This window comes from Parambassis ranga, chromosome 15 (assembly GCF_900634625.1).
Source record: "Parambassis ranga chromosome 15, fParRan2.1, whole genome shotgun sequence".
NCBI classification, from domain to species: Eukaryota; Metazoa; Chordata; class Actinopteri; family Ambassidae; genus Parambassis; species Parambassis ranga.
Genome location: NC_041035.1, coordinates 17,572,125 through 17,592,463, shown reverse-complemented (window position 1 = coordinate 17,592,463; position 20,339 = coordinate 17,572,125). Strand labels below are relative to the sequence as shown.

Sequence of the window (20,339 nt, the reverse complement as noted above, 5' to 3'; positions counted from 1 at the left end):
AACACATTACCCCCCCCCCACACACACAATATGTTTCAATTATTTATGTAATGCAAGAGAATAGAGTCATACCTTGATTTGCATTCAGCCTGGGAAATTAACATCACTGGGGCTCTCAACACTTCAGAAGTTGGACCTGGTGTTGTGTCAGTGTGGACAGACGTGTGTGTGTGTGTGTTGTCTGACAATCTGACTCAGCGTCAGCGTGCCTTAAATGTCACTTTTTAAGCGACACCATTTTGTCACCGTAGTTAGGAGTGCCAACCTCGGTGCTTCGTCAGCGGCTACTGCACAAGGCAGCGCTCCTCAATTATTCATAACACACGGTCCCTGTGTGTGTGTGTGGAGAAAGGTAATGACAGAAATGATCCTTCTTATTCTGGCATTTTAGCCAAACTGAGGCGATGAAATAACACAAAAAATATCAGTCACTGTCTTTAAAAAAAATGGCACCAGCAGCCGTCCTGATGAATGAAGGCGCCCTGGTGTGTCAGGATCAGCTGACTCAGCACTAATTGAAAGGAATTCGGAAGGATAAAAGTAGCTGGAATATGGTCTCCTTTGTTTTGTGTGCAGTGAGGTTAGAGGATGAGGCACTGCAAAGTTGTGTTGGAGCACAGAGGGTGTTTCCCTGAATAATATATCAGCCCCTTTGATTCAACCTCTGCCTTACTATTTTTGCATGCATGAGTAAATTCCTCTGCGTGCTCATCTGCTGCAGTGCAGTGCCGCGTCCCGGCTGTTGTTGTACATAAGGAATGTGTGAATATGTGTGTGCGTCAGCCGCTGACTTTGTGTTCATTCCACAGTAAATTGATCTGGCTGCTCACTAGACTGGATGGAAAAGGGCCCGGGGCGAGAAGTGCACACTGCATAAGCAGATGGGAGAGCCCACTGTGTTGCCATCACACGGCATTCCTCCTCACTGGGCATGCTCAGAGGGCCACACCCCACACAGCAGCACCACCAACAACAACACCACCTCCCCCCCTCTCTTCCTCTCAGGGCCTGTTTGAACCAGTCAGTCGGAGGTGGCAGCGGTGCTTTCTCTTGTTTCTCATCTGACCTTCAGAGCCAGGCGTGGGGACAGTAGGTTGACAGGGGGGGAGGAAGGGAGGAGGGCTGTTTTTCTGAACGCTCTTTGGGTAGCAGGGCTGATATGTCACTCATTATTTCCACTCGGTGCCTTTGCCCTGTCACAGCCCTGTGAGAAACATGCAACAGCACGGCGCCTGACACGCACAGCCAGCTGAGGCTAAATAATAGCTAACCAACAGAGCAGATAACAGAATTTAACACAACCTATCGCCATCAGCTCGTACGATCAACCCCTGTCTGTTTGCTTATAAACTTAGACGTGCCTTCTAGTTTCACAAACATTTCCATAAATGCCAATAAACACCGGGACTACAGAGTCATGTGACCTGGAAGTGAGAGCCAGTTGTAGCTTTTTCCAAAAAAGACAAAGGCCGGATGTTCGTGTTTTTTTTGTGTTTTTTTTTATTTTGTTTAACCGGTGTGATCAGGTACAAGCTGCTAGGAAAGGTATGCAACCATTCAGATCTGATAGGGGCCATGATGTGTCAGATTACACTGGCTAGCCGCAGAAGCTAATGGATTGATTGGTGCATTCATTTTAATGCTAAGCTAACTGACCTGAAGTAGCATGTTAGTACATGTAAATTGAATCAGTGCTACTCAAAGTTAGCTGGTCTATGGAGAGACTTAAAAGAGAAACATTCAGATTTATGAGTTAAAATACTCAGAGGACGATGTTTCTGTAGCTTTCACCCGCACAAAGTTTGTGTTCAATCCACCAGAATTCTGTATTTACCACTTCTGGCCACAGAGGGCGCTGTTACCACAGCTCAGCAAAGGTTAAATACATGTGCATCTGTTAAAAGGGAAGTTGTATTGTGCAGTGTATAACAAGGAAGTGAAATCATTTATATGCTTACACTTACGTAATACTCAGGTTGTGCAACCGGATTAAAAAAAAAAAACTGAGACAAAAGTCTCACACAAAAGCTTGAAGAAGAAGTGTTCACAATTAAAGGTGCAACCTCGTCCTAAAATAAGTGTGAAGATATGGAGGAGTCAAAAAGTCAAAAGTGTTTTATGAAACCATGTGTAAACATATAAAATTCTTAGAGTGTGTGAGCAGCTTCGTTTTGTGGTCTCCCTCCCAAAACAAACACACAGACTTTACACATCATCACCATTATCACTGCTCCCTGCCTGCTGACAATGCAGAGAACTGAATCACAGGCTGAATTCCTCCATGAGTCACATGGTGCGCTGCAAACTGTTTTTGTAAATCCCCCAGGCTTTCACACACACACACACACACACACACAGTCTTTGTTTTGCCACCACATTCTGCTTGTCTCTTGTCCTTCCGTCTTTGTTCGCTCCCCCTCTCTCTCTCTCTCACTCTCTGACTTGCACGACTGGCTTCCTGTTTATGTCAGGGGAACATCAAGCCAATCAGCTGTGAAGGCTCTGATCCTCCTTGTAGCTATTTACTACCCTGTGGTCTGTTTAAAAAAAGACTGAAAGCGAGCTGAGCTCTCTGCAGGCTGCTGAGTAAGCAGACATGCAAAGCTCCAATCGGTCCACAACTGACCTATATACATGTCACCCTTCTGCTTTTCAAAAGTGTCTCTGCCTGTGTTACTTTACAAAATGTCTTCTTGCCTCTCTGCTTATTTACTCTGCCTGTGTTCCTTTTTGCGCAGCATGATTTGCACGCTGACGTTTTTTTTCTTTTTCTCGTGGCCTCTGAGGGGCTGGAATGTGCTGGTTTGAAGATAACAAAGCAGCATGAGGCGGCTGCGTGTAAACTTTGGATGAGGTCACGGTCCGCCAACACAGCACGCTGTGACATGGGAGGGGATTTTGTTCTGGATTCTCCCTCCCGGTGGTGTCGTACCTTTACTCTTTTTCTCTCTGTGGCCTTGTTTGTGCTCAGATTGCAATTGCAGGTTATCAAAACTGCAGCTAACGTCTGTTATTATATGGTTGGAGAAAAGTGCAGACTGCATTTGAAAACAACAAGAATAGACTAGTGCTCATGAGTCCAGCCAGTGCCAGCCTTCTCTTGTTGTTCACTATAAATCTGTTAGGCGGGGAGAAAATGTAATCAGGGCTTTGCCGGGGCATTTGAGTTCACTGCAGGCATTACATGAGTAGTACTAATGCCTGATTCAACACTGGCTCTGGCAAACATGCCTGACATTCAGTGTTTACACCCCTCAATGAAAGCTGCTAGTCAGACAGTCTGATAGCTTGGCCTGGAATTAGATTCAGGAAGTCATGAGATTTCCAGGTGGCTTGGCTTTCCTAGAACTGTTAAGCAGGGATTTTTCAAAGCGTTGCCAACACACATTAAACTGAAGACACCCTTCTGTAAAGAATTACACCGATGTGTTTCCCGCCGCTGGCACATGGCAACATCTACCTTCAAGAAACAGCCATTACCCGAGAAAGTGAGGAACAGTATATATATTTTTTCCCCCCTGACAGAAGAGGCTGCACTCATTTGGTGCACACATAAGCATGAATAATGAGTCTGTGCTAAACTCCTGCTGAACCCTCTGCACCAGTGCCGAGCCAGAGATCTGTACCACATGACATCCAGGCGCATGCACCGGGTGACCTCTGCAGAGAGCTCCTCACATACGAGGCTGCGTCTGCTGTGTGAATCATTACACTGTACCGCACCTGGCTGCAGTTACACAGAGCGCTCCTTCCTTTGATAAACCTGACAACTGTTGGGAGGTGGCAGAGGACGCAGCCAGCCAGAGTGGAAAGATAAACAGAAACCGGTGCTGCAGCAGTTAAAGCTCCCGCCCTTTTGGCAGCTGAAGTGTGTGTGTGTGTGAGAGAGAGAGAGAGCAGTTCAATGTTTAACCCTTGTGTCAACACAGCGCATGTGTCACAACAGCATTCCTGTGAGGCGCTTGTCTTGTGACAGAGCGGTTTCATAATGGGAGCTCTGCCCGCATGCATTGTTGGCTGATAGGAAGAAAGAGCTTTGTCTTGGTGTGGAGTGACGAGTTTCATGTTCCTGCATGTTGGGTGTTAATGAGTACAGCGGTGAGGTAGTGAATAGCTGGGTTAACTAGTTCAGACAGCAAACACAGGGCCCTGTTTACACAGAGTGAGCCTCTCTTGTTGCCCTCTCCTTCTTCCTGCCTGCTGTAAATGGTTAACTCAGCGAGGATCATGTGAGAGCACTGTGTAAGTTCAACACGATTAGGCAACTGACCCATTGCCGGTGTATGAAGTTGCATTTTTTTTTTCCCCTTGCATGTCACATTAAATGTCAAAAACCATAAACAGCATGAAGGCATTATAAGTTCAGAAGCCCACTAACCCACAAAAAAACCCCACAAACATTTAACACTTGTCTTCAACCGCAGAATGCATATTCAGCATTTAGTCCTGGGTGAAATGAAGTGCAACAGTCGTTGGTATTTAAAGGCCACAGCTCTGCTCAGCGTCATGTTTACATCGTGCTAAATTTAGCCACTTTTCCAGAGAACATCTGTTGGCAAATTCATTCTTTGATCTCAGCAACAGCCGGAAATCTGTGCCTCTTAATGCTTTTGTTTACCTGATACTGAACAATGCATGACTCAACAACACCATGAGATAGTTGGAAGTTTCTGCATATTTTCGATTAAACATCTTCCCTAACTTAAGTTGAAGTTTCTAAAGTGTAATTATGTTGACATTTTTGTGCCATACAGTAAGGACAGAAAGAGAAACGAGCTCAGGAAGGATGACTAAAACTCAGCTCTGTGCAAACACCATGTGAAAATAAAAGTGCGGAGAAGGCGGCGTGCGTTGGCCTTCAGAGCAACCCTGGGTGTAGCTTGACTCGTCAGGCGGTGTGAGAGCGTTTCCTCTTCAAGGCTGTCTGGCTCCTCCCTGCTCACATTGTGTGGCACAACACAGCGTAGGTGAACTTTATCCCTCTTTGGTGAGAGAAACAGCTTTCAGATGATTTGCATTGAGTGAGCTCAAGTTACACATCTGTGTGCCGGCTGAACAATGTGGACCCCATCACTTAGCAGAACGGAGGGGGTGGGGGGTGGAGAAGTACTCACAACCTTTCATATGTTAACACCAGCCTCTGCCCAAACCTGTATGGCAGCTGTAAACACCCTCCCCTGCACACACACACACACACACACACACACTCACAAAGTGTTGCATTAGCATCACAAACTGAAATCGCACAGATAACATTCACCACACCCATCTCCACTTGCCCTTTGGACAGGCAGGCAGGTTTTTTTTTTGCAAACACATGGTGTAAGACGGCTCTCTCTATTATCAGCGGCGTGCTTGTAGTCGTTACAAATTTGCACAACACAAACACGCAGCTTCGTATCACCTTGGGCTTATCAGGCTCCTCCAAGGGCACTGAACTTTCCCACAGCACTCTGGCCTTTTTTTTTCCCCTTTGGGACATGTTACTGTTGCGTCAAGGCTCCAACAGTCATCCCAACCCGATGTGCTTCCCACAGAATTACTGTACTGATGTGACTAAACCGGAGGAATGATGACTGTATGTGTGACAACATATGTTGCAAAACTAGTTTGTCACCGTGTTGGGTAACTCTCTGTCATCACTTTCATTCCACATTTTCTGTCAGAAACAATATCATTAACTCTGCCGCTCTTCTTCAAAAGGTCTTATTTGTGTTTTAATGCATATAAAACACACGGCAGATTCATCGCTGGCCTCTTGAGCAATGAGCTAGTTGTTGTTTCCAAACTCAGATAACAGCCTTCTGTGTATGTGTTGTGATAACATACGAGGAAGGACTTTTTTACATGCAGGAACATTTTCTTATTGCTGCTGCATAACACTCCAATAATATCCTGTAAGTGTCCTGATTGTCCTTGAATTCACACACACATACTTGTACTTGTCATCAGACCTCCATTTTCTATTTCAGCTCCTCACAGCGGGCTGTTTTCTGAAGTGGACGAGGGGAGGCGAGGCGTCGTGATGCCCAGACGCTGCGGTCGAAGGGTCTTTATCACACAGACGACACTCATCTCCCACCCGTCTATCTTTCTCTGCGGTGGGAGGCTGAAAGTGACGACCGGTGCTACTAAAGAGGAAAGAAGGGGAGTTGTTGGAGGAGGAGGTGGAGGCGGGCAGCAGGCCTGCAAAAAAAAACCCCCAAAAAAACCACAGACGGATAATGAATGCCACACCATCGTGACAACTTGCACTTTTATGGAGAGGGGAGGAAGGACACTTCTGGCACGGATGCTCGTGCAGTGTATGATGGAACATCCTCCATAAAGCAGACAATCAAAGAGAGGGCAGCGTGGCATGTGTGGAATCTGAGACGGCTGATTTATGACCACTGCTGAAAATGGGGGTTCTTTCCCAGAGAGAGTGTGTTTACAGGCTAAATTGCAGGAAAAGTGAAGAAATATCACTTTCCAAATGTAACCACAGCATCTGTAAACAATCCGTTACGATTGTATTATCCATGATGGTCCATGAGCCACAAGCTGTCGAAGAACAATTTCCTACAAAATGAAGAAGCTGGATGCTTCTCAGTTAGCAGTCGTTATGTGTGTGTATTCCATACATCAAAACCTTTGGCTTTGAAGGCAAGCGTTACTAGAAAAGAAGCTTTCATCTTCTTCCAATATGTCTTCTAAGAGAAGCTGTTATAAATATGCATGTGTTTGTTCTTTAAAGGATTATTTGCTGCTGAAAGACAGCAGCAAATACAAATCAATTGACGTGTTCTATTTATGCCATGCCAACACCTGAATATAGAGTATGACCTCCTCTGCATGCTGTAAGCTGAGTGCTGCTGCTGCTGCACCAGGAATGTCAGAGTCCATTTAGAGCGGTGGCTCAAAAATAGACAGGAGCTATACGGTGATAAATACGCCTACTTTGGGAAAGTTTTATTTTGGCTCAGGGGGGGAAAGGAGGTTACATAACACACAAAATACTCCTAATTCTTGTTGAATGGACTAAAAAAACTTCAGACATTATGAATGTTGAGTGTTGAGTGTATATCAGACAGGGTAAGTCATAATGTCTGCGCTGTTTGATTCAGTGTGCTAAACATAACAACACTGAGTCATGCTTAAAATTGCCCTTTTAAGGGCAGTAAATAAGTGCAGGCATGTCATATAATAGGGGATTGTGGCTAGCTAACTGAGATGATACACATGCTAAAGGTTGTTTACATCAACGTCTGACTGTGACTCAAAATATACGGGGGGTTTCCGCCGGACAGGAAGTGATGTCGTCAGCTCACAATGCAGCTCAGGTTCAGAGTCTACACTGCAAACCACTGAAACTACCTTCTGTTTAAAAATGGATGTGAAAACAGTGCTGTTCATTTACATGTTTCTTTTTTTTTTAATGTGGGGATTTTTTTTGCTCTACACTTTCGCCTCTCAGCTTTCTGCTATTTACAAAAGTCGTTGCCCCCCCCCCTCTCTCCTTCTCTGACAAGGCCTGGAGATTAAGGGGATATGTTACCATCTTGTTTTTTTTCTAAATGGATACACATGTGGCACATCTGGGTCCAAGCCTGACTCATTACTCACTTTTTTTATGTTCCATTCTCTGCAGCCATGGCAACTGCTGCATGTTTGGCAGAAAGCTTTTGAAGGCAGTGGAAAAAAGAGAGAGAGAGAGGGAGAGAGAGGGAGAGAGCAGCATAAAGGGAGGGTGAGAGAGGGAGGCAGGCAGGGAGGGAGGGAGGGAGAGCAGGCTCTCAGTAGTTGGCCTACATCCAGTGTAATCATGCCATGGAGCTGAAATGAGGCCTTTGGCAGCACACCAGGTTTCTGAGAACAAAGATGTGAGCTTCTAATGTTGGCGGTGGGGCCTGCTTGGCATCCTTTGCCATTTCCCAGCAGCCCTTGCCTTGGCCGACCGCCAGCCAACAACCCTCCCTCCCTCCCCCCTTCCTCCCTTCCTCACCCCCCCCCCTTCTTCCCCTGCTGGGACTGCAAAGAGGATCAGAATAAAGAGAGAGACTTGTTTTTCACTCGCCTTTTGCTCTGGCCCAATGACATCACCTCTGCAGCCTCCAGCCCCCAGATTCCAGCCGCCCAGCACATTTTTCCCTTTTTCGCTGTCGACCCTCCATTTTATTTGAATTCCACCATTTTATACCTTGACTCAATTTTTTTTTGTGTGTGATCCTTATTCCACGTGTTTCGTCTGTGATTGAATCTCTTCAGAGAAATTGTGTTAAAAAAAAACACACACACACACACACACTTAGAACAGGAAGCAGCTAATGTGGCGAGTGGATGCTCATTATCGTTCTCAGAGTTTTTAAATCCTTGCAGTGAAAAAAAAACAGAGGCTAAAAATAGCAGCATAAACAGGATATATAGTAGTTGGGGATACTGTGATAATCACCATGGTAACCTCATGCAGACGGCGGCCTGTAAAGCAGGCGCATCACTACTGATATTTGCAGCTTCTCTGTGTGTGTGTGTGTGTGTGTGCGGCTGTTTTAACCTCCTCCTCCTCCTCACACTGTCCCGTTATAACCTCCCCTTTGTGTTGGTGCAACACGTTACAGTTCAGTTTGATGCTCGCCTCAGCACTTGTTCTAAAAAAAGGGGAGGGGGGGGTTATATAACATAAATGTTGGTAGGGAGAAACACAGGAAAGGCACAGATAAAAAAAAAAAAACAAAAAAAAAAAACATCCAGCGCTACACGCTGCTTAGGCAGAAAACTTCACAGAGAATTAGTAATGATGCCATGAATAAAAGATGGCCGATATAAAATTTAACAGGCTCAGAAAGCGATAAAACAAAAATAACGTCATCTCATCAGGGCCCTGTGATGCTGTCACATGCTGGGTATTCCCCTGGCTGTCACCTACATCTCACTCTTTATTTAGCTGCTTCAACGTCCACATTTACATACAGCTCAAGAAAAGAAAAAACAACAACTACCTCCTCCATCTGGTTTGGTGGCTAGAGTCAAATAAGTCTGTGTCACACTGTGGTGATTTCACTGTATACATGCTGCCAATCAGAGCCATCTGCCTTCCTCTCTGACTTTTGTTCAGAAAGTGAGTGGATCTTCTTATTTATACAATCAAGTCATTTATAATTGAATGCTTCTAATGCATAAATAGCTGTTTTAACTGTGCATCTATTTGCTCGCACAAACACAGACTGAAGGATCAAAGCTGCTGTTTCCCACCAATCTCAAGGAAAGTATTTGTTTAGGCCGCCGCAACAGTTGTTTCCTAACTGTGTCATAAAGCCTAACAGCACTTCCTGGTGTTGTTCGTCCAACAGGGGACTGAGATTTGGGGAAAAAATGTCAGAGGTTATAAAGGTGTGCTGCTGGCACCCTTACAAGCCGCCATATTAAGTCATGTGGCAGCAGCATGTTGCGCGGCGGCAGCACAGAGTGGCTTTATTTTGTTTTTTTCTTTTACGGAAAGCCTTCAGAGAGAAAGACTCATGCCACAGAGCGTGATCATCACGGCTGCAGGCAGGGAGCCAAATGGCCTGATGTTCCATAGATGGGTGAGGCGGATGAGGGTACGTGACTAAACATCTTGCTTCCTCTTTCCAACGTCACATGGACTTGCACAAACATATCCTGCTTTGTGTCTGCAGGTTTCAGACGCATTGCCTCACCCAGAGAGGGCCCCGAGGCAAAAAAAAAAAAAAAAAAAAAAAAAAAAAAAGCTGCAATGAGCCCAGATGAGAGGAAGAAGGAATCTGAACTACTGGGACACTCCTCCGGTTCAAACCTACACTTTTACTTCAGGGGATTTTGGCTGGGTTTTTGGTATATGACCTGTTTCTAGTAACACTCTCTCCCTCCCTCCCTCTCTCTCTCCCTCCTTTCACATAAAACACATGCAACACAGCAGTCTTGTGTCAGACTAATATCTGCAGTGGCAGATTTGGACTGTGGGCTGAGCTATATTCACGCTGTAACCCCAATCCATTCAAGGTTTACAACACTCAGAGGCTGGAAATCCCCACCTCATGACTGAGCTTCCTGGTTACTGCCTAATGGAGCCACGTCTGTTTTTCTTTTTCCTTTTTATGTGCTAACACGCCAGGAAAATATTAACTTAAAAAACACACACACACACATAAAGAGAGAGAGAAAATGAGCTGCAATAATCAACAACAACAACAACAGCAACAGCATTATGCTGCTGCTGCACAGATTTCTGGGATTATTCATTGCTCTGGTTGTTTTTCTTTGCGTCGACCCACCTCATTCATTGCACAGCCGTAGTAGTAGCAGCTCGTTGCGTCGTGGCGCTGTCTGTGCATTGAGAAAAACAAGCCTGAACCGGATAATACTCTGAATTTAGGACAAAGCAGCAGCAGCAGCAGGAGCAGCACCAACCGGAGGCGGTCTACAGCCACATTTGTTCTATATATAAATATCAAAATCTGCTTCTTGTCGCATGCAGGCTGGTTACCGTCGGAACAATTTCTCCTTTTTTTTTTAATCCCAATAAATAAAAAAAAAAACAGAAGGAGCTGCCGGGTTATTCCCTTCGGTCGGAGGCGGTGGAGCAGAACTGTGTGCAGGTTTTTTTTTTTTTTTGGTTTTTTTTTTTTTTTGGCTGAGGCTCAAGTGATTAAATTAAAATAAAAAAGAGAGTGACAGAGGCTGCAGTGGAGTGTGTGTGTGTGTGTGTGTGAGAGAGAGAGAGAGAGAGAGAGGGGGGGGGGGGGTGAGGCAGAGGGGTGAGGAGGAGGAGGAGGAGGAGGAGGGGGGGTCTGTCGAAGAAATCAAGTCAATAGAAACTGAAGTGGAAGCAGGCGTTTAGAGCTCCGTGGTGACGTCACTGCTCCACATTGAGCCAGTAGTAGAGAGTCAGTGGAGATAGATAGAGGAGCGCCGTAGTAAAGTACACACCGACATGAACTTCTCCCTCTAAAACTTCAACCTTGTTGCTCTAAAAAGTCGACTGAGGACGAGTTTACTGATTTTTTTTCTCTTCTACACGAACGGAACTTGCTTTTATTTCCACCCCTGGTTCGAGCAGAAAAGGAGAGGAAAAAAAAAGCAGCAGGAGGAGAAGAAGACGCACATTTTGGGTTTCTTTTCGGGGGGTCGACGGCCAGCGTTATGTCGTCCGCGGCGGTCGCTGCTTCTTCCAGGAGGCAGTCGTGTTATTTATGCGACTTGCCTCGCATGCCTTGGGCCATGATCTGGGATTTTACCGAGCCCGTCTGCAGGGGATGTGTCAACTACGAAGGAGCAGACCGCATTGAGTTTGTCATCGAGACGGCCCGGCAGCTCAAGAGGGCTCACGGGTTTCAGGAGGGCAGGTCTCCCGGGCCGGGGAAGTCGCAGCTCTCCGGGAAGGAGATCCAGGGGATCAACCACGCTGCGGCTGGAGATCCGGGCTCCCGGCCGCCGCAGCCTCTGGACCGCTACCCGCTCTCCTCCGACCGCCCTCCGAGGCTGGGTCCAGAGTATCAGTCTGGCAGGCAGGCGAACGGCATTCCGGTCCCCAATGGATTTCCTAAGCCTGACGAGCCGCCAGAGCTGAACCGCCAGAGCCCCAACCCGCGCAGGAATAGCACGGTGCCCCCGAATCTAGTGCCTTTGGTTAACGGGAACATGCCCCCAGTGCACGCCGTCAACGGTAGACCGGGTCAGATGGGGCTTTCCTCCGCTCTAGCGGCCGGTAGTCCCGCCGATCTGGGCAAAAGACCCGCCTCGGTCTCCAGCACCGAGCACGACAGGGAGGTGAAGGAGAAGCACAGACCGGACAGCCTCACGCCGGAGATCGCGGAGAGCCACAAAAACAGGGCAGACCCGGAGTGGATGGGCAAAGGCAAGACTGTGAGGGACCTGATGGCTCTGCACACGTTCGACAACAGGTTCAAGAAGGACCATGCGGCCATGCAACAAAGGGTTATGGGCTACGAGGCCAGCGCCACGGCGTCAAAGTCAGGTGAGCTCCCAGCACCAGAATATTCAGCCCCATATTGTGCATTTTTCACCTTTACACCATCTTTTTTTTAACCCATTCCAGCTCAGGAATGTGTTAATAATGACCAAATGAATCATTAAAGTGCCACGTCAGAGTTGCATAAATGCATTTTTTTGCATGTTTGTTATTATTTTGTAGCCTGCGGTGCAGCAGCACACAGCAACAGAAAAATGCACATCTCCCTTCCAGTGTAACTGTAGATCCCTGTATGAGCTGTGCAACTGAACTGTTGTGTTTAACCCTTTCCAACCTCCAGACAGAGGCAAACATCCCCGGAGCATGAAGAGAAAAGCGTCACCTGAACCAGAAGGAGAGGGAACAGCCGCCAAGCTCAATGGAGAAGGACAGCAGTGGTTACCACCACCTACCGACGGACTGAAAATGCCTCCAGTTCCCCCTCCAAGCTTCGTCTCCCCCCCTTCCACAATATCCCCCCACTCCCGCACCACCCCACCTGAGGCAGCCCAGAACGGCCAGTCACCCATGGCGGCACTCATCATGGCGGCAGACAATGCAGGTGGAAACAGCTCTCCCAAGGACGCCAACCAAGTCCACTCCACCACCCGGAGGAACAGCAGCAGCCCCCTGTCACCGTCCTCCATGAATCAGAGGAGGCTGGCACAGAGAGAGGCGTCTGGTGCAGGTACCCCCCACGGGCCAGGCATGGACCAAGTGCACCCCCAAAGCATTCCGGACTCCTCGGTACCCGGCAGCATACCTCTGTGCTGCACGCTGTGCCACGAGCGTTTGGAGGACACACACTTTGTTCAGTGCCCGTCTGTGCCCTCTCACAAGTTCTGCTTCCCGTGCTCGAGAGAAAGCATAAAGCAGCAAGGTGCCACGGGTGAAGTGTACTGTCCGAGTGGAGAGAAATGTCCCCTGGTTGGCTCGAACGTACCGTGGGCTTTCATGCAAGGAGAAATCGCCACCATCCTGGCAGGAGATGTCAAAGTAAAAAAGGAGAGGGACCCTTGATTTTGTGTGAACACTTCTTTTGGGGAGGGGAAGCAAAAAATATGAGTATAAATATATAAATATCACATACATACCATTCAAACAAACTAACGGACTTGTACATATTGGACCCAAGGGAAGAGTATACTTCGTAAACATGGTTGTATAATTTTTGATTTTTGAATACATTGTGTTTCTATATTTTTGAAGATAAAGGTATGTACTCATTATAATGAACTACGTTCCTCTTTGTTGATGTTTAACAAAAATTCTTGATGTACTTCTAGGTCTGGTGGCAGTTCCTGTTTAACGTAGAATGTGACTAATGCTACTCTACGAGCACTTGGCAAAACTAAAATGCTTTTAGCTGTACTTGTATGCACTTGTTTAAAAATTGCCAAATACAATTTCTGATCTTGTATGAACATATTGTCTGAGCTTGCTTCATTTGAGTGAATAAGCTTTTTGCCAGGTCTGTGTGTGTGTGCAGGCAGATATAGGGGCTCTCTTGATACGCCAGGCTTGTTGTGACGGCTCAGGAGACTTGATTTACGCTGCACAACATAAGTAGGCTACTGTTTCAGGCTGCAGGACGGCAGCTTATTCTGCACACATGCCTCTCATGATTCATGGAAAAAAAAATGTGTGGCTGGAGGGGGGGGACACACAAAAGAACACAAAAACAAGACGCATTGTCCCAAGTTTTGATTGTGCATCACTGTATACCTGATTGCAGTGTACAGAAATAGGTGCCAAGTCATGTTCAGTCAGCTGGAATCTGTTGAGTCAGTAATGAGAAAGTGCATGAATGTCAACATGATACCAACCACGTTGTGTAACCACACATTTGGATTTTTTTGCTGAAATGAGCCACTCGGATTTTAGATTTTTATTTTTTTTGTGCGTGTGTGTGTCTTTTCAATGGCGCCTCATGTATGCTAAATTGTGTTTTGTCGTTGTCAAACAATCATACTCGGCCTTTTACAAATCACAAAAACTATGAATAATAAAAATCAGCATTACAAACAACCTCCCAAGCATGGACTTTAGGTGCATTAGCTCCATTGGCTAAACATCACTGATGCCTGTGTCCTCTCAGAGTAAACAACCATCCTCCCTCTGTATCTACCCCCCCCCCTTCAAATGTAAATGCAGATTCGTGGCCATAAAAGCAGCAGCAGCAGCTCTGTGCCCATAATGGCAGTCACAGCCAGCCAGACTCATCTCTACAGGCGATGAGCAGCTTATGGGGTCGTTAAGTGACAAACTGCAGTTACTGTGAGGCTATCTTGAGACAAAGAAGTCTTACTCTCGTGTAGCTGAGACTGCAGCAAGCAGAGCCTGAGATGGAGGATGCTATCTTAGCTGAGTGTTGCATAATTATTCGAGACATCATCTGCTCTCTTGTTGATGTTTTATCATGGTTTTTTTTAAAGGTTAAACAGTGTTGCTGTACTGGGGATATATTGATTCATACTCTAGCCCACTGCCTTATAAACACCATGGCATCCTGATTAGCTGATTGATTGGTGATGTGAAATGGAAACAGAGCCTCTCTCTATTCAACCGACCATGAAGGTCCACCAAGAGATATTTATTGTGCCCAAATAAAAAAAGAGTGGATAAAAATAACTCTAAAGCAGGTTTTTAGAGTGTGATCTGAGATTTGAACGAGAGAAACCTGTGCACATGTCAAACACAGCTGTTTATTTATGTGTTCTTTTCCGTTCTTTGGAAAGTTATCTTATCAGTTGGACTTTATAACCAGAAACGCAGCCTACTTTGATAAAAGCCTGACACATTACTGTGCTCGTCAACAACACACCCACTGCAGATCCCCGCTTACTGACTGTTGTCTGAGATTTTTTTATTTTTTTAATGATTGACTGGATGGCTCTTTGACCCAATTGTGCCATGTCACACTGTACTGGCAGAAACTCTAATTGCCACATCTGAGAATTATGAAAGATAAGATCCAAGCTGCCCTCAGCATGATGCAATGAGACATTAAAGAGCATTTCTTTCTTTCTTTCTTTCTGTCTTTATGGCGGCGGAGCCCATGCATGTTTGTTCAGTGGTGACTAAAATAGCCTCCGCCTGTACCTAATGCAGTGATAATGTGTCCCTGGAAGTGGGTCTGTCATAACACAAAGCTGTGGCGTTGCATAGCTACCGGTGGAATCAGTGCACGCAGCAGATGCTCCGGTGCAGCCTGCCTGTCGATTCATATGCAGGAGGGAACATAATAGTTTCAGTAAACAACAAGGTCGTGCAGAGTTGATGGCGTCATGCTATTTTTTCAGGATTATATGGGTGTGTGTTTTTTTTCATGTATACTACTGCTTCAGTGAATGTTTTCAGTGCGATCATGCAGGAGCCATTTGTGGTTAATGACTCACAGGTTCTCATTTTGTTTGCTTACAAGAACCTTCAGGGATTTTTTTTTTAATGTTTAAGCTTAGGAGGCAAACATCATTTGAATGTGTTGCCGCAGACTCTTTTGTGTGGAAGGCCTGCTGAGACATTTCGTCTGAGGCTGATCCAGGTGAATTCCAGGTGAATCAGTTACAGTGTGCAGGGGTTGCAGTCAAGCCTTTGAAATATCCCTGCAGCATTCTTTGTTAGGCCACTGCAACACATTGCCTAATCAATGACCATAAAATCCCTCATTGACTGTTTGATTGACTTACTTGACGCAATCCTGTAAATCAAGCTGAGTGAAAGGCAATAATGGGCCGGCCTCCTGTTGTTGTTGGTTAACTCAGTTGTGTGCAGTGTTACACAGAGATTGTGGTGTGGTAGTAGAGCTGTAATTCAGAGCACATATTTGTTGTTTTGAGAGCATGAGGAGTGTGTGTGTGTGTGTTCTTTTTTATAGCTCTTCTCGGATAGATGTGCCTCCAATTACAACACCTTGATATTGAAATAAATACTACGAAATTACACAAAATACTGTCTATAAAACGATAATCACAAGTCTTTTTGTTGGAATCAGGAGCCAACCATAACACTCATGCTGACAGCATTGCAAAACACCACAAATTCTAATCCTTAGGCCTTTTTTTTTTTTTTTACATTAAAATGTTGAACATGGTCCAGTAGGTGGGTTGGAGGGAGGGAAGGCATGTGTGGGAGACAGTGAAGCACTCAGTGTAGCCAGCTGTTTCACTAATGAATCTATGTTTAGCACAATAAATCAAAAGGCATGCTCGTGCTGCTGTAATCCCCTGAAAGCGAGCAGAGACAGGGACGCGCCAAAAGGGGAATCTGGTCTACATTTCTCCACTCCCAGTATAACTGATCCGCACAGTTAATTTTAGACCTGTCAGGGAAAACAAGGTCACAGCAAATGTTGTATCGAGGACACGCTCAGATCTGCCTCTTTTTCTTTTCATCAATCAAAGTTTCCCTTTGGTGCTGGGCCCGGGCTCCTGTGAGACTAGTAATGACGGTTTCTCTTCTTCTGCACTGAGGGGAGAAGCTGGAGCTCCAACCAGCAATTAGGAAGGAGCACGGCTGAATCCGCAGGATGTGTAAAATTTCCCTTCTGATTCTTGGCTCTGCCCACAGAGGTGGAGGGGTTGGGGGGGGGAGATTTTTACATCTGACTGGCCTGTTTACCATGAAGGCCTGCAAAGTTAAGATGATTACAAAGCTCTGTGCCAAATGTTTGTTGTTTTTCTCAGACTAGTATAAGACATGCTGCGTAAAAAAAACAGATTTCCTGTGCTGGAATGTACAAATACTGAGCTGTTTTTGCCATCTCTCCCCATTTTTTGTCATGTTTCTTAAGATATTTTAGGACATGTTTTCCTTCCCTCCTCTTGTTTGTGTCTACATTTCTTCACATACGCCATCAGTGCATTTTGTAATTTTTCCATGTTTTTCATGTGATCTTAAGATCTCTGTCTGCCTTATCGTTCCAACCGTCCTTTTCTCTCCACGACTGGTGGTTACGCTCAACCTCCCCGTATTCCTGTATTCTTCTTTTCTGCTGTGAATCAAGCCTGTGAAATGGAAATGAGGACTCTCGCTCTCTCTCTCTCACTCTCAGTCTCCCCCTCTTTCCAGACATCAGAACGAGGCTATGCCTCCAATGTTTTTCTCAGATCTTGGAGTGCTGCCAAATCTTATAAGTGGAGCAGAGAGAGAGAGAGAGAGAGAGAGGTGGAGGAGGAGAGTGAGCAGAATGCAGAGGAAGGAGAGGAGGCGTAGGACAAAAAGATGAAAGGAGAGAGGATGAAAAATGAACAAGGGAAAGAGGCAACGTGAGAGATGAGGACAAAGCATGGGACTGATCCAAGAGCATTTGGGCTTTTTCTCCTCTTATAGCCGAGCCCAGCACAATCCCTTCTTTTTTCTGCTGAGCAACTACTCCTAGCTTTTGGCTCAGTATCAGCTGATAAGATGGCGTGCTGCTGCTATGCCAAATGAAAAAATAGGAGGCGAGTGAGGGGAGTGTTATCTCTTGTGATCGAGAATATTCGGAACATAACAATATGGCTGCAGAACAGAGCCAACAAGGGGATCCATATTTGTTAAATTTGTAATGTAAAAAAATACCTTCACAATGACAGAGATCCAACTGTGGAGAGAAAAAGTCAAGACTTCCATTTTATAATCTAGCTGAACTCCACCTTCCAGACATATATTTTGGGCTTCTGGGAGGTGCATGCCAGTCACAGTAGTAAGATGCTTGTTGCCACCTCTGACACGCCAAGCTAAAGTTAGAGTTAGCTGTCAGTGTGAGCTCCTAAAAGTAAACAAGTGAGCAGCTTTGGTCTAGAAAGATCCTCAGCGAGACTTTTAGTGCTGAAGAAAAACATCACAAATGAGCTGCAGTTCAAGAGACAGGGAGCCAGACCTTTTCAAAAACACTGACGCAATCACAGTGATTGACTGTCTGCCGGTGTGTTGCTCAGAAATGTGCTGTCTTCGTCTGTATGGCCGGTGAATGAGCGTTTCTGGCTGAGCTGTGAGCTCTGCAGTGTGTGAGTGTGTGTGAAGGGATGCAGTGGGGTAGGTAGCAGGTGACTGTGCGTCTGTCTCTGCATCCCGCAGATGTTTGTTAAATCAGCCGAGAGCCTGGATGTGATGGTTAGTGAGGGACATCTGAGCACTAAAGCTGCATAACAATACATGGAAACACAAAATGAGCCTTGTGATGAGGCCATCACATATAGGTCCTTGTTCATGTTGTAGCAGCGTGTGAGTGTCCTGAAGGAAGGACGAGCTGGTGGTCTAATGAATGGCTCGGCTTCTGGTGTGTGTCAGCAGATCTGTGGTGATGTATTAGGGGGTGTTCATTTCCTGCTGTCTCCCTTTCTGCCTCTCTCTAGTGCAGTATGGACTATTATGGCCAGTTCAAGCTGGGACACAGCGCTCTGTGTCTGCATGCAACGACATCAGCTGCCTCCACCGCAACCACACAATTAAACTTTCACCGTGGCGTTGCTAAACAACAAAGCACCACACAAAAATGTCTGAGACAACTTTTATGTGCTGCATAAATCCAGGATTCCTGAGAGATCCTCAGATTGTTGTACACCATCCTTCATCTCCTTGAAGGCATACAGTTGTCAGAAGATAAGAACAACACTCTTAGATGTGCTGTCACATTTGTTTTTATCTGGGAATACGTCTTGTGTACGTGCCCGCACATGCACACACACACACACATTATGAGCATATGCACAGTAAAGCCACCATCCACAAACTTGCTGTAGTGTCTTTGTATGTTACATAACTGTGAGTGGGAGACATTTCTCCTCTGAGTGCAAATGTTGTTGTCAATCAAGGCTTATAGTGGCAGCCACTGAACAATCTCTACAGAGGCAGGATAAAGCTTTTTGTTCAGGCCCTCCTGCCAGTCGCTTCTCTGTGTATCTGTTGTTCCTCCCTCTTTTTTTTTTTGCTTCTCTGTTTGTTAGAAATCATTTTCTGGAGAACTGCTTACGTTGTCTTCCAGCCATGGAACATTTAGTTACGGAGAGAGAAGAGGTCAGGTCAGCAGCAAGAACAAGCAGGGCCTGTGTTTGACAGGTGTGTTCTATTATTGGAGCTGGTGGCTTCGAGTGCGTTACACAACCTCGTCGCTCGGACAGGTTTATTTAGGCCGCTAGCAGAGCTTTTGGAGTATCTGATAACTTGGGCATAGCATGTCCTCCCCCCGACAACAGGTGTCGGGGGAGGATAATGGTACAGTAAAGTGAGAGAAGGTTTTTTATAGCTCAAGGATGATAGATTGAAATTCGGAGCGCTCGGAGGAAAGCATTCCCAAATTTAATTCTGCGGTACTGGCACAAAAAGCAATCCAGCTCATTTGGATCCAACAAAAGCACACTCATATTTAGCCATCATGAAATAAAGTATGCTAATGACAGGTTGTGCTTGATATACTGTATACATGTCTGCTGCTCTGTAATGATATAATCACAGAGCAGAAACAGCAGCCGCTCCCCTCTCTTGTCCTCCTCTTTGGCTGGAATGTGCAGGGGGAGAAAAATGATCCAATGTCATCCGGAGTGATGGAAGCTTCTCTCTGTTGAGCCAGAGGGATATGTTCAAGGGGAAGGGAGGGGGGAGAGAGAGCGGATATTTCTGGTTGAGTGTGAGTTTGAGTAAGTCCGGGCACCAAGCCAAGCATGCCGATGGAAGGCAAGGGAGGGGCGGGAGGGTTTTGGAAAGAGAGAGAGAGAGAGAGGAGAGAGATAGAAACCCTTTTGGGCTGGCGCACTGTCAGCTTCACTAGCACACAGCTGCTTCTGGAAAATTCTGCACCCTGCCCTACTAAACCACCAGGCATGACATGAATAACACGAATGGCCTAGCCATCAACAGCGGATACTTTTTCTTTTGACACGGGCCTAGCAGACTGGTACAAATGCCCTGGCCTTGCACATAGTGGAAAAATCAACAATGAAGGGGACACCGGGGCACAATGTGGAAATGAAATCCTGGGTTTAGAAGGCTTTGTCTGGACAAGGACGCAGTTGACACAGACCCTGAGGGCTTTGCAAAAGGCCGTGTAACAAAATGCCAACTGATGTGTTTTGATGGGGTTACTTGTTCACCAGCCAGTCACTAATTGGAGAGTAGGAGCTCACTAAATTGCTTTCAGTCAGTGTGGAGCTTTTGTGCGTTTCCTCTCCACACGCTGCATGTGTCATTTATAACACAGCAAAACAAAAGGGCCTGCACTGGCTGCTGTGTGTTTCTAACATAACCAGTCAACACTTGTCCTGGATCTCAGCACAGCCTTCCCAGCAGTGTGAGATGAGATAATGCTAGGCCTTATCCCTCCATGAGGTTGTTAGCCATGCACAGACCTCTGCGGTGTTGACATTTCCCCTTGCCCGACCCATGTGAGCAC

The 20,339-nt window shown here is 46.0% G+C and overlaps 1 protein-coding gene across 1 annotated transcript; it reads left to right on the top strand.

Annotated features, from left to right (window-relative positions):
• Positions 1 to 10,807: 10,807 nt before the first annotated feature.
• On the top strand, positions 10,808 to 13,996 carry irf2bp2a (interferon regulatory factor 2 binding protein 2a). Its single transcript, XM_028423752.1, has 2 exons — positions 10,808 to 11,974; positions 12,270 to 13,996. The coding sequence occupies exons 1-2, from the start codon at positions 11,140 to 11,142 to the stop codon at positions 12,986 to 12,988; spliced, it is 1,554 nt and encodes a 517-aa protein (XP_028279553.1). The 5' UTR covers positions 10,808 to 11,139; the 3' UTR covers positions 12,989 to 13,996.
• The last annotated feature ends 6,343 nt before the right edge of the window (positions 13,997 to 20,339 follow it).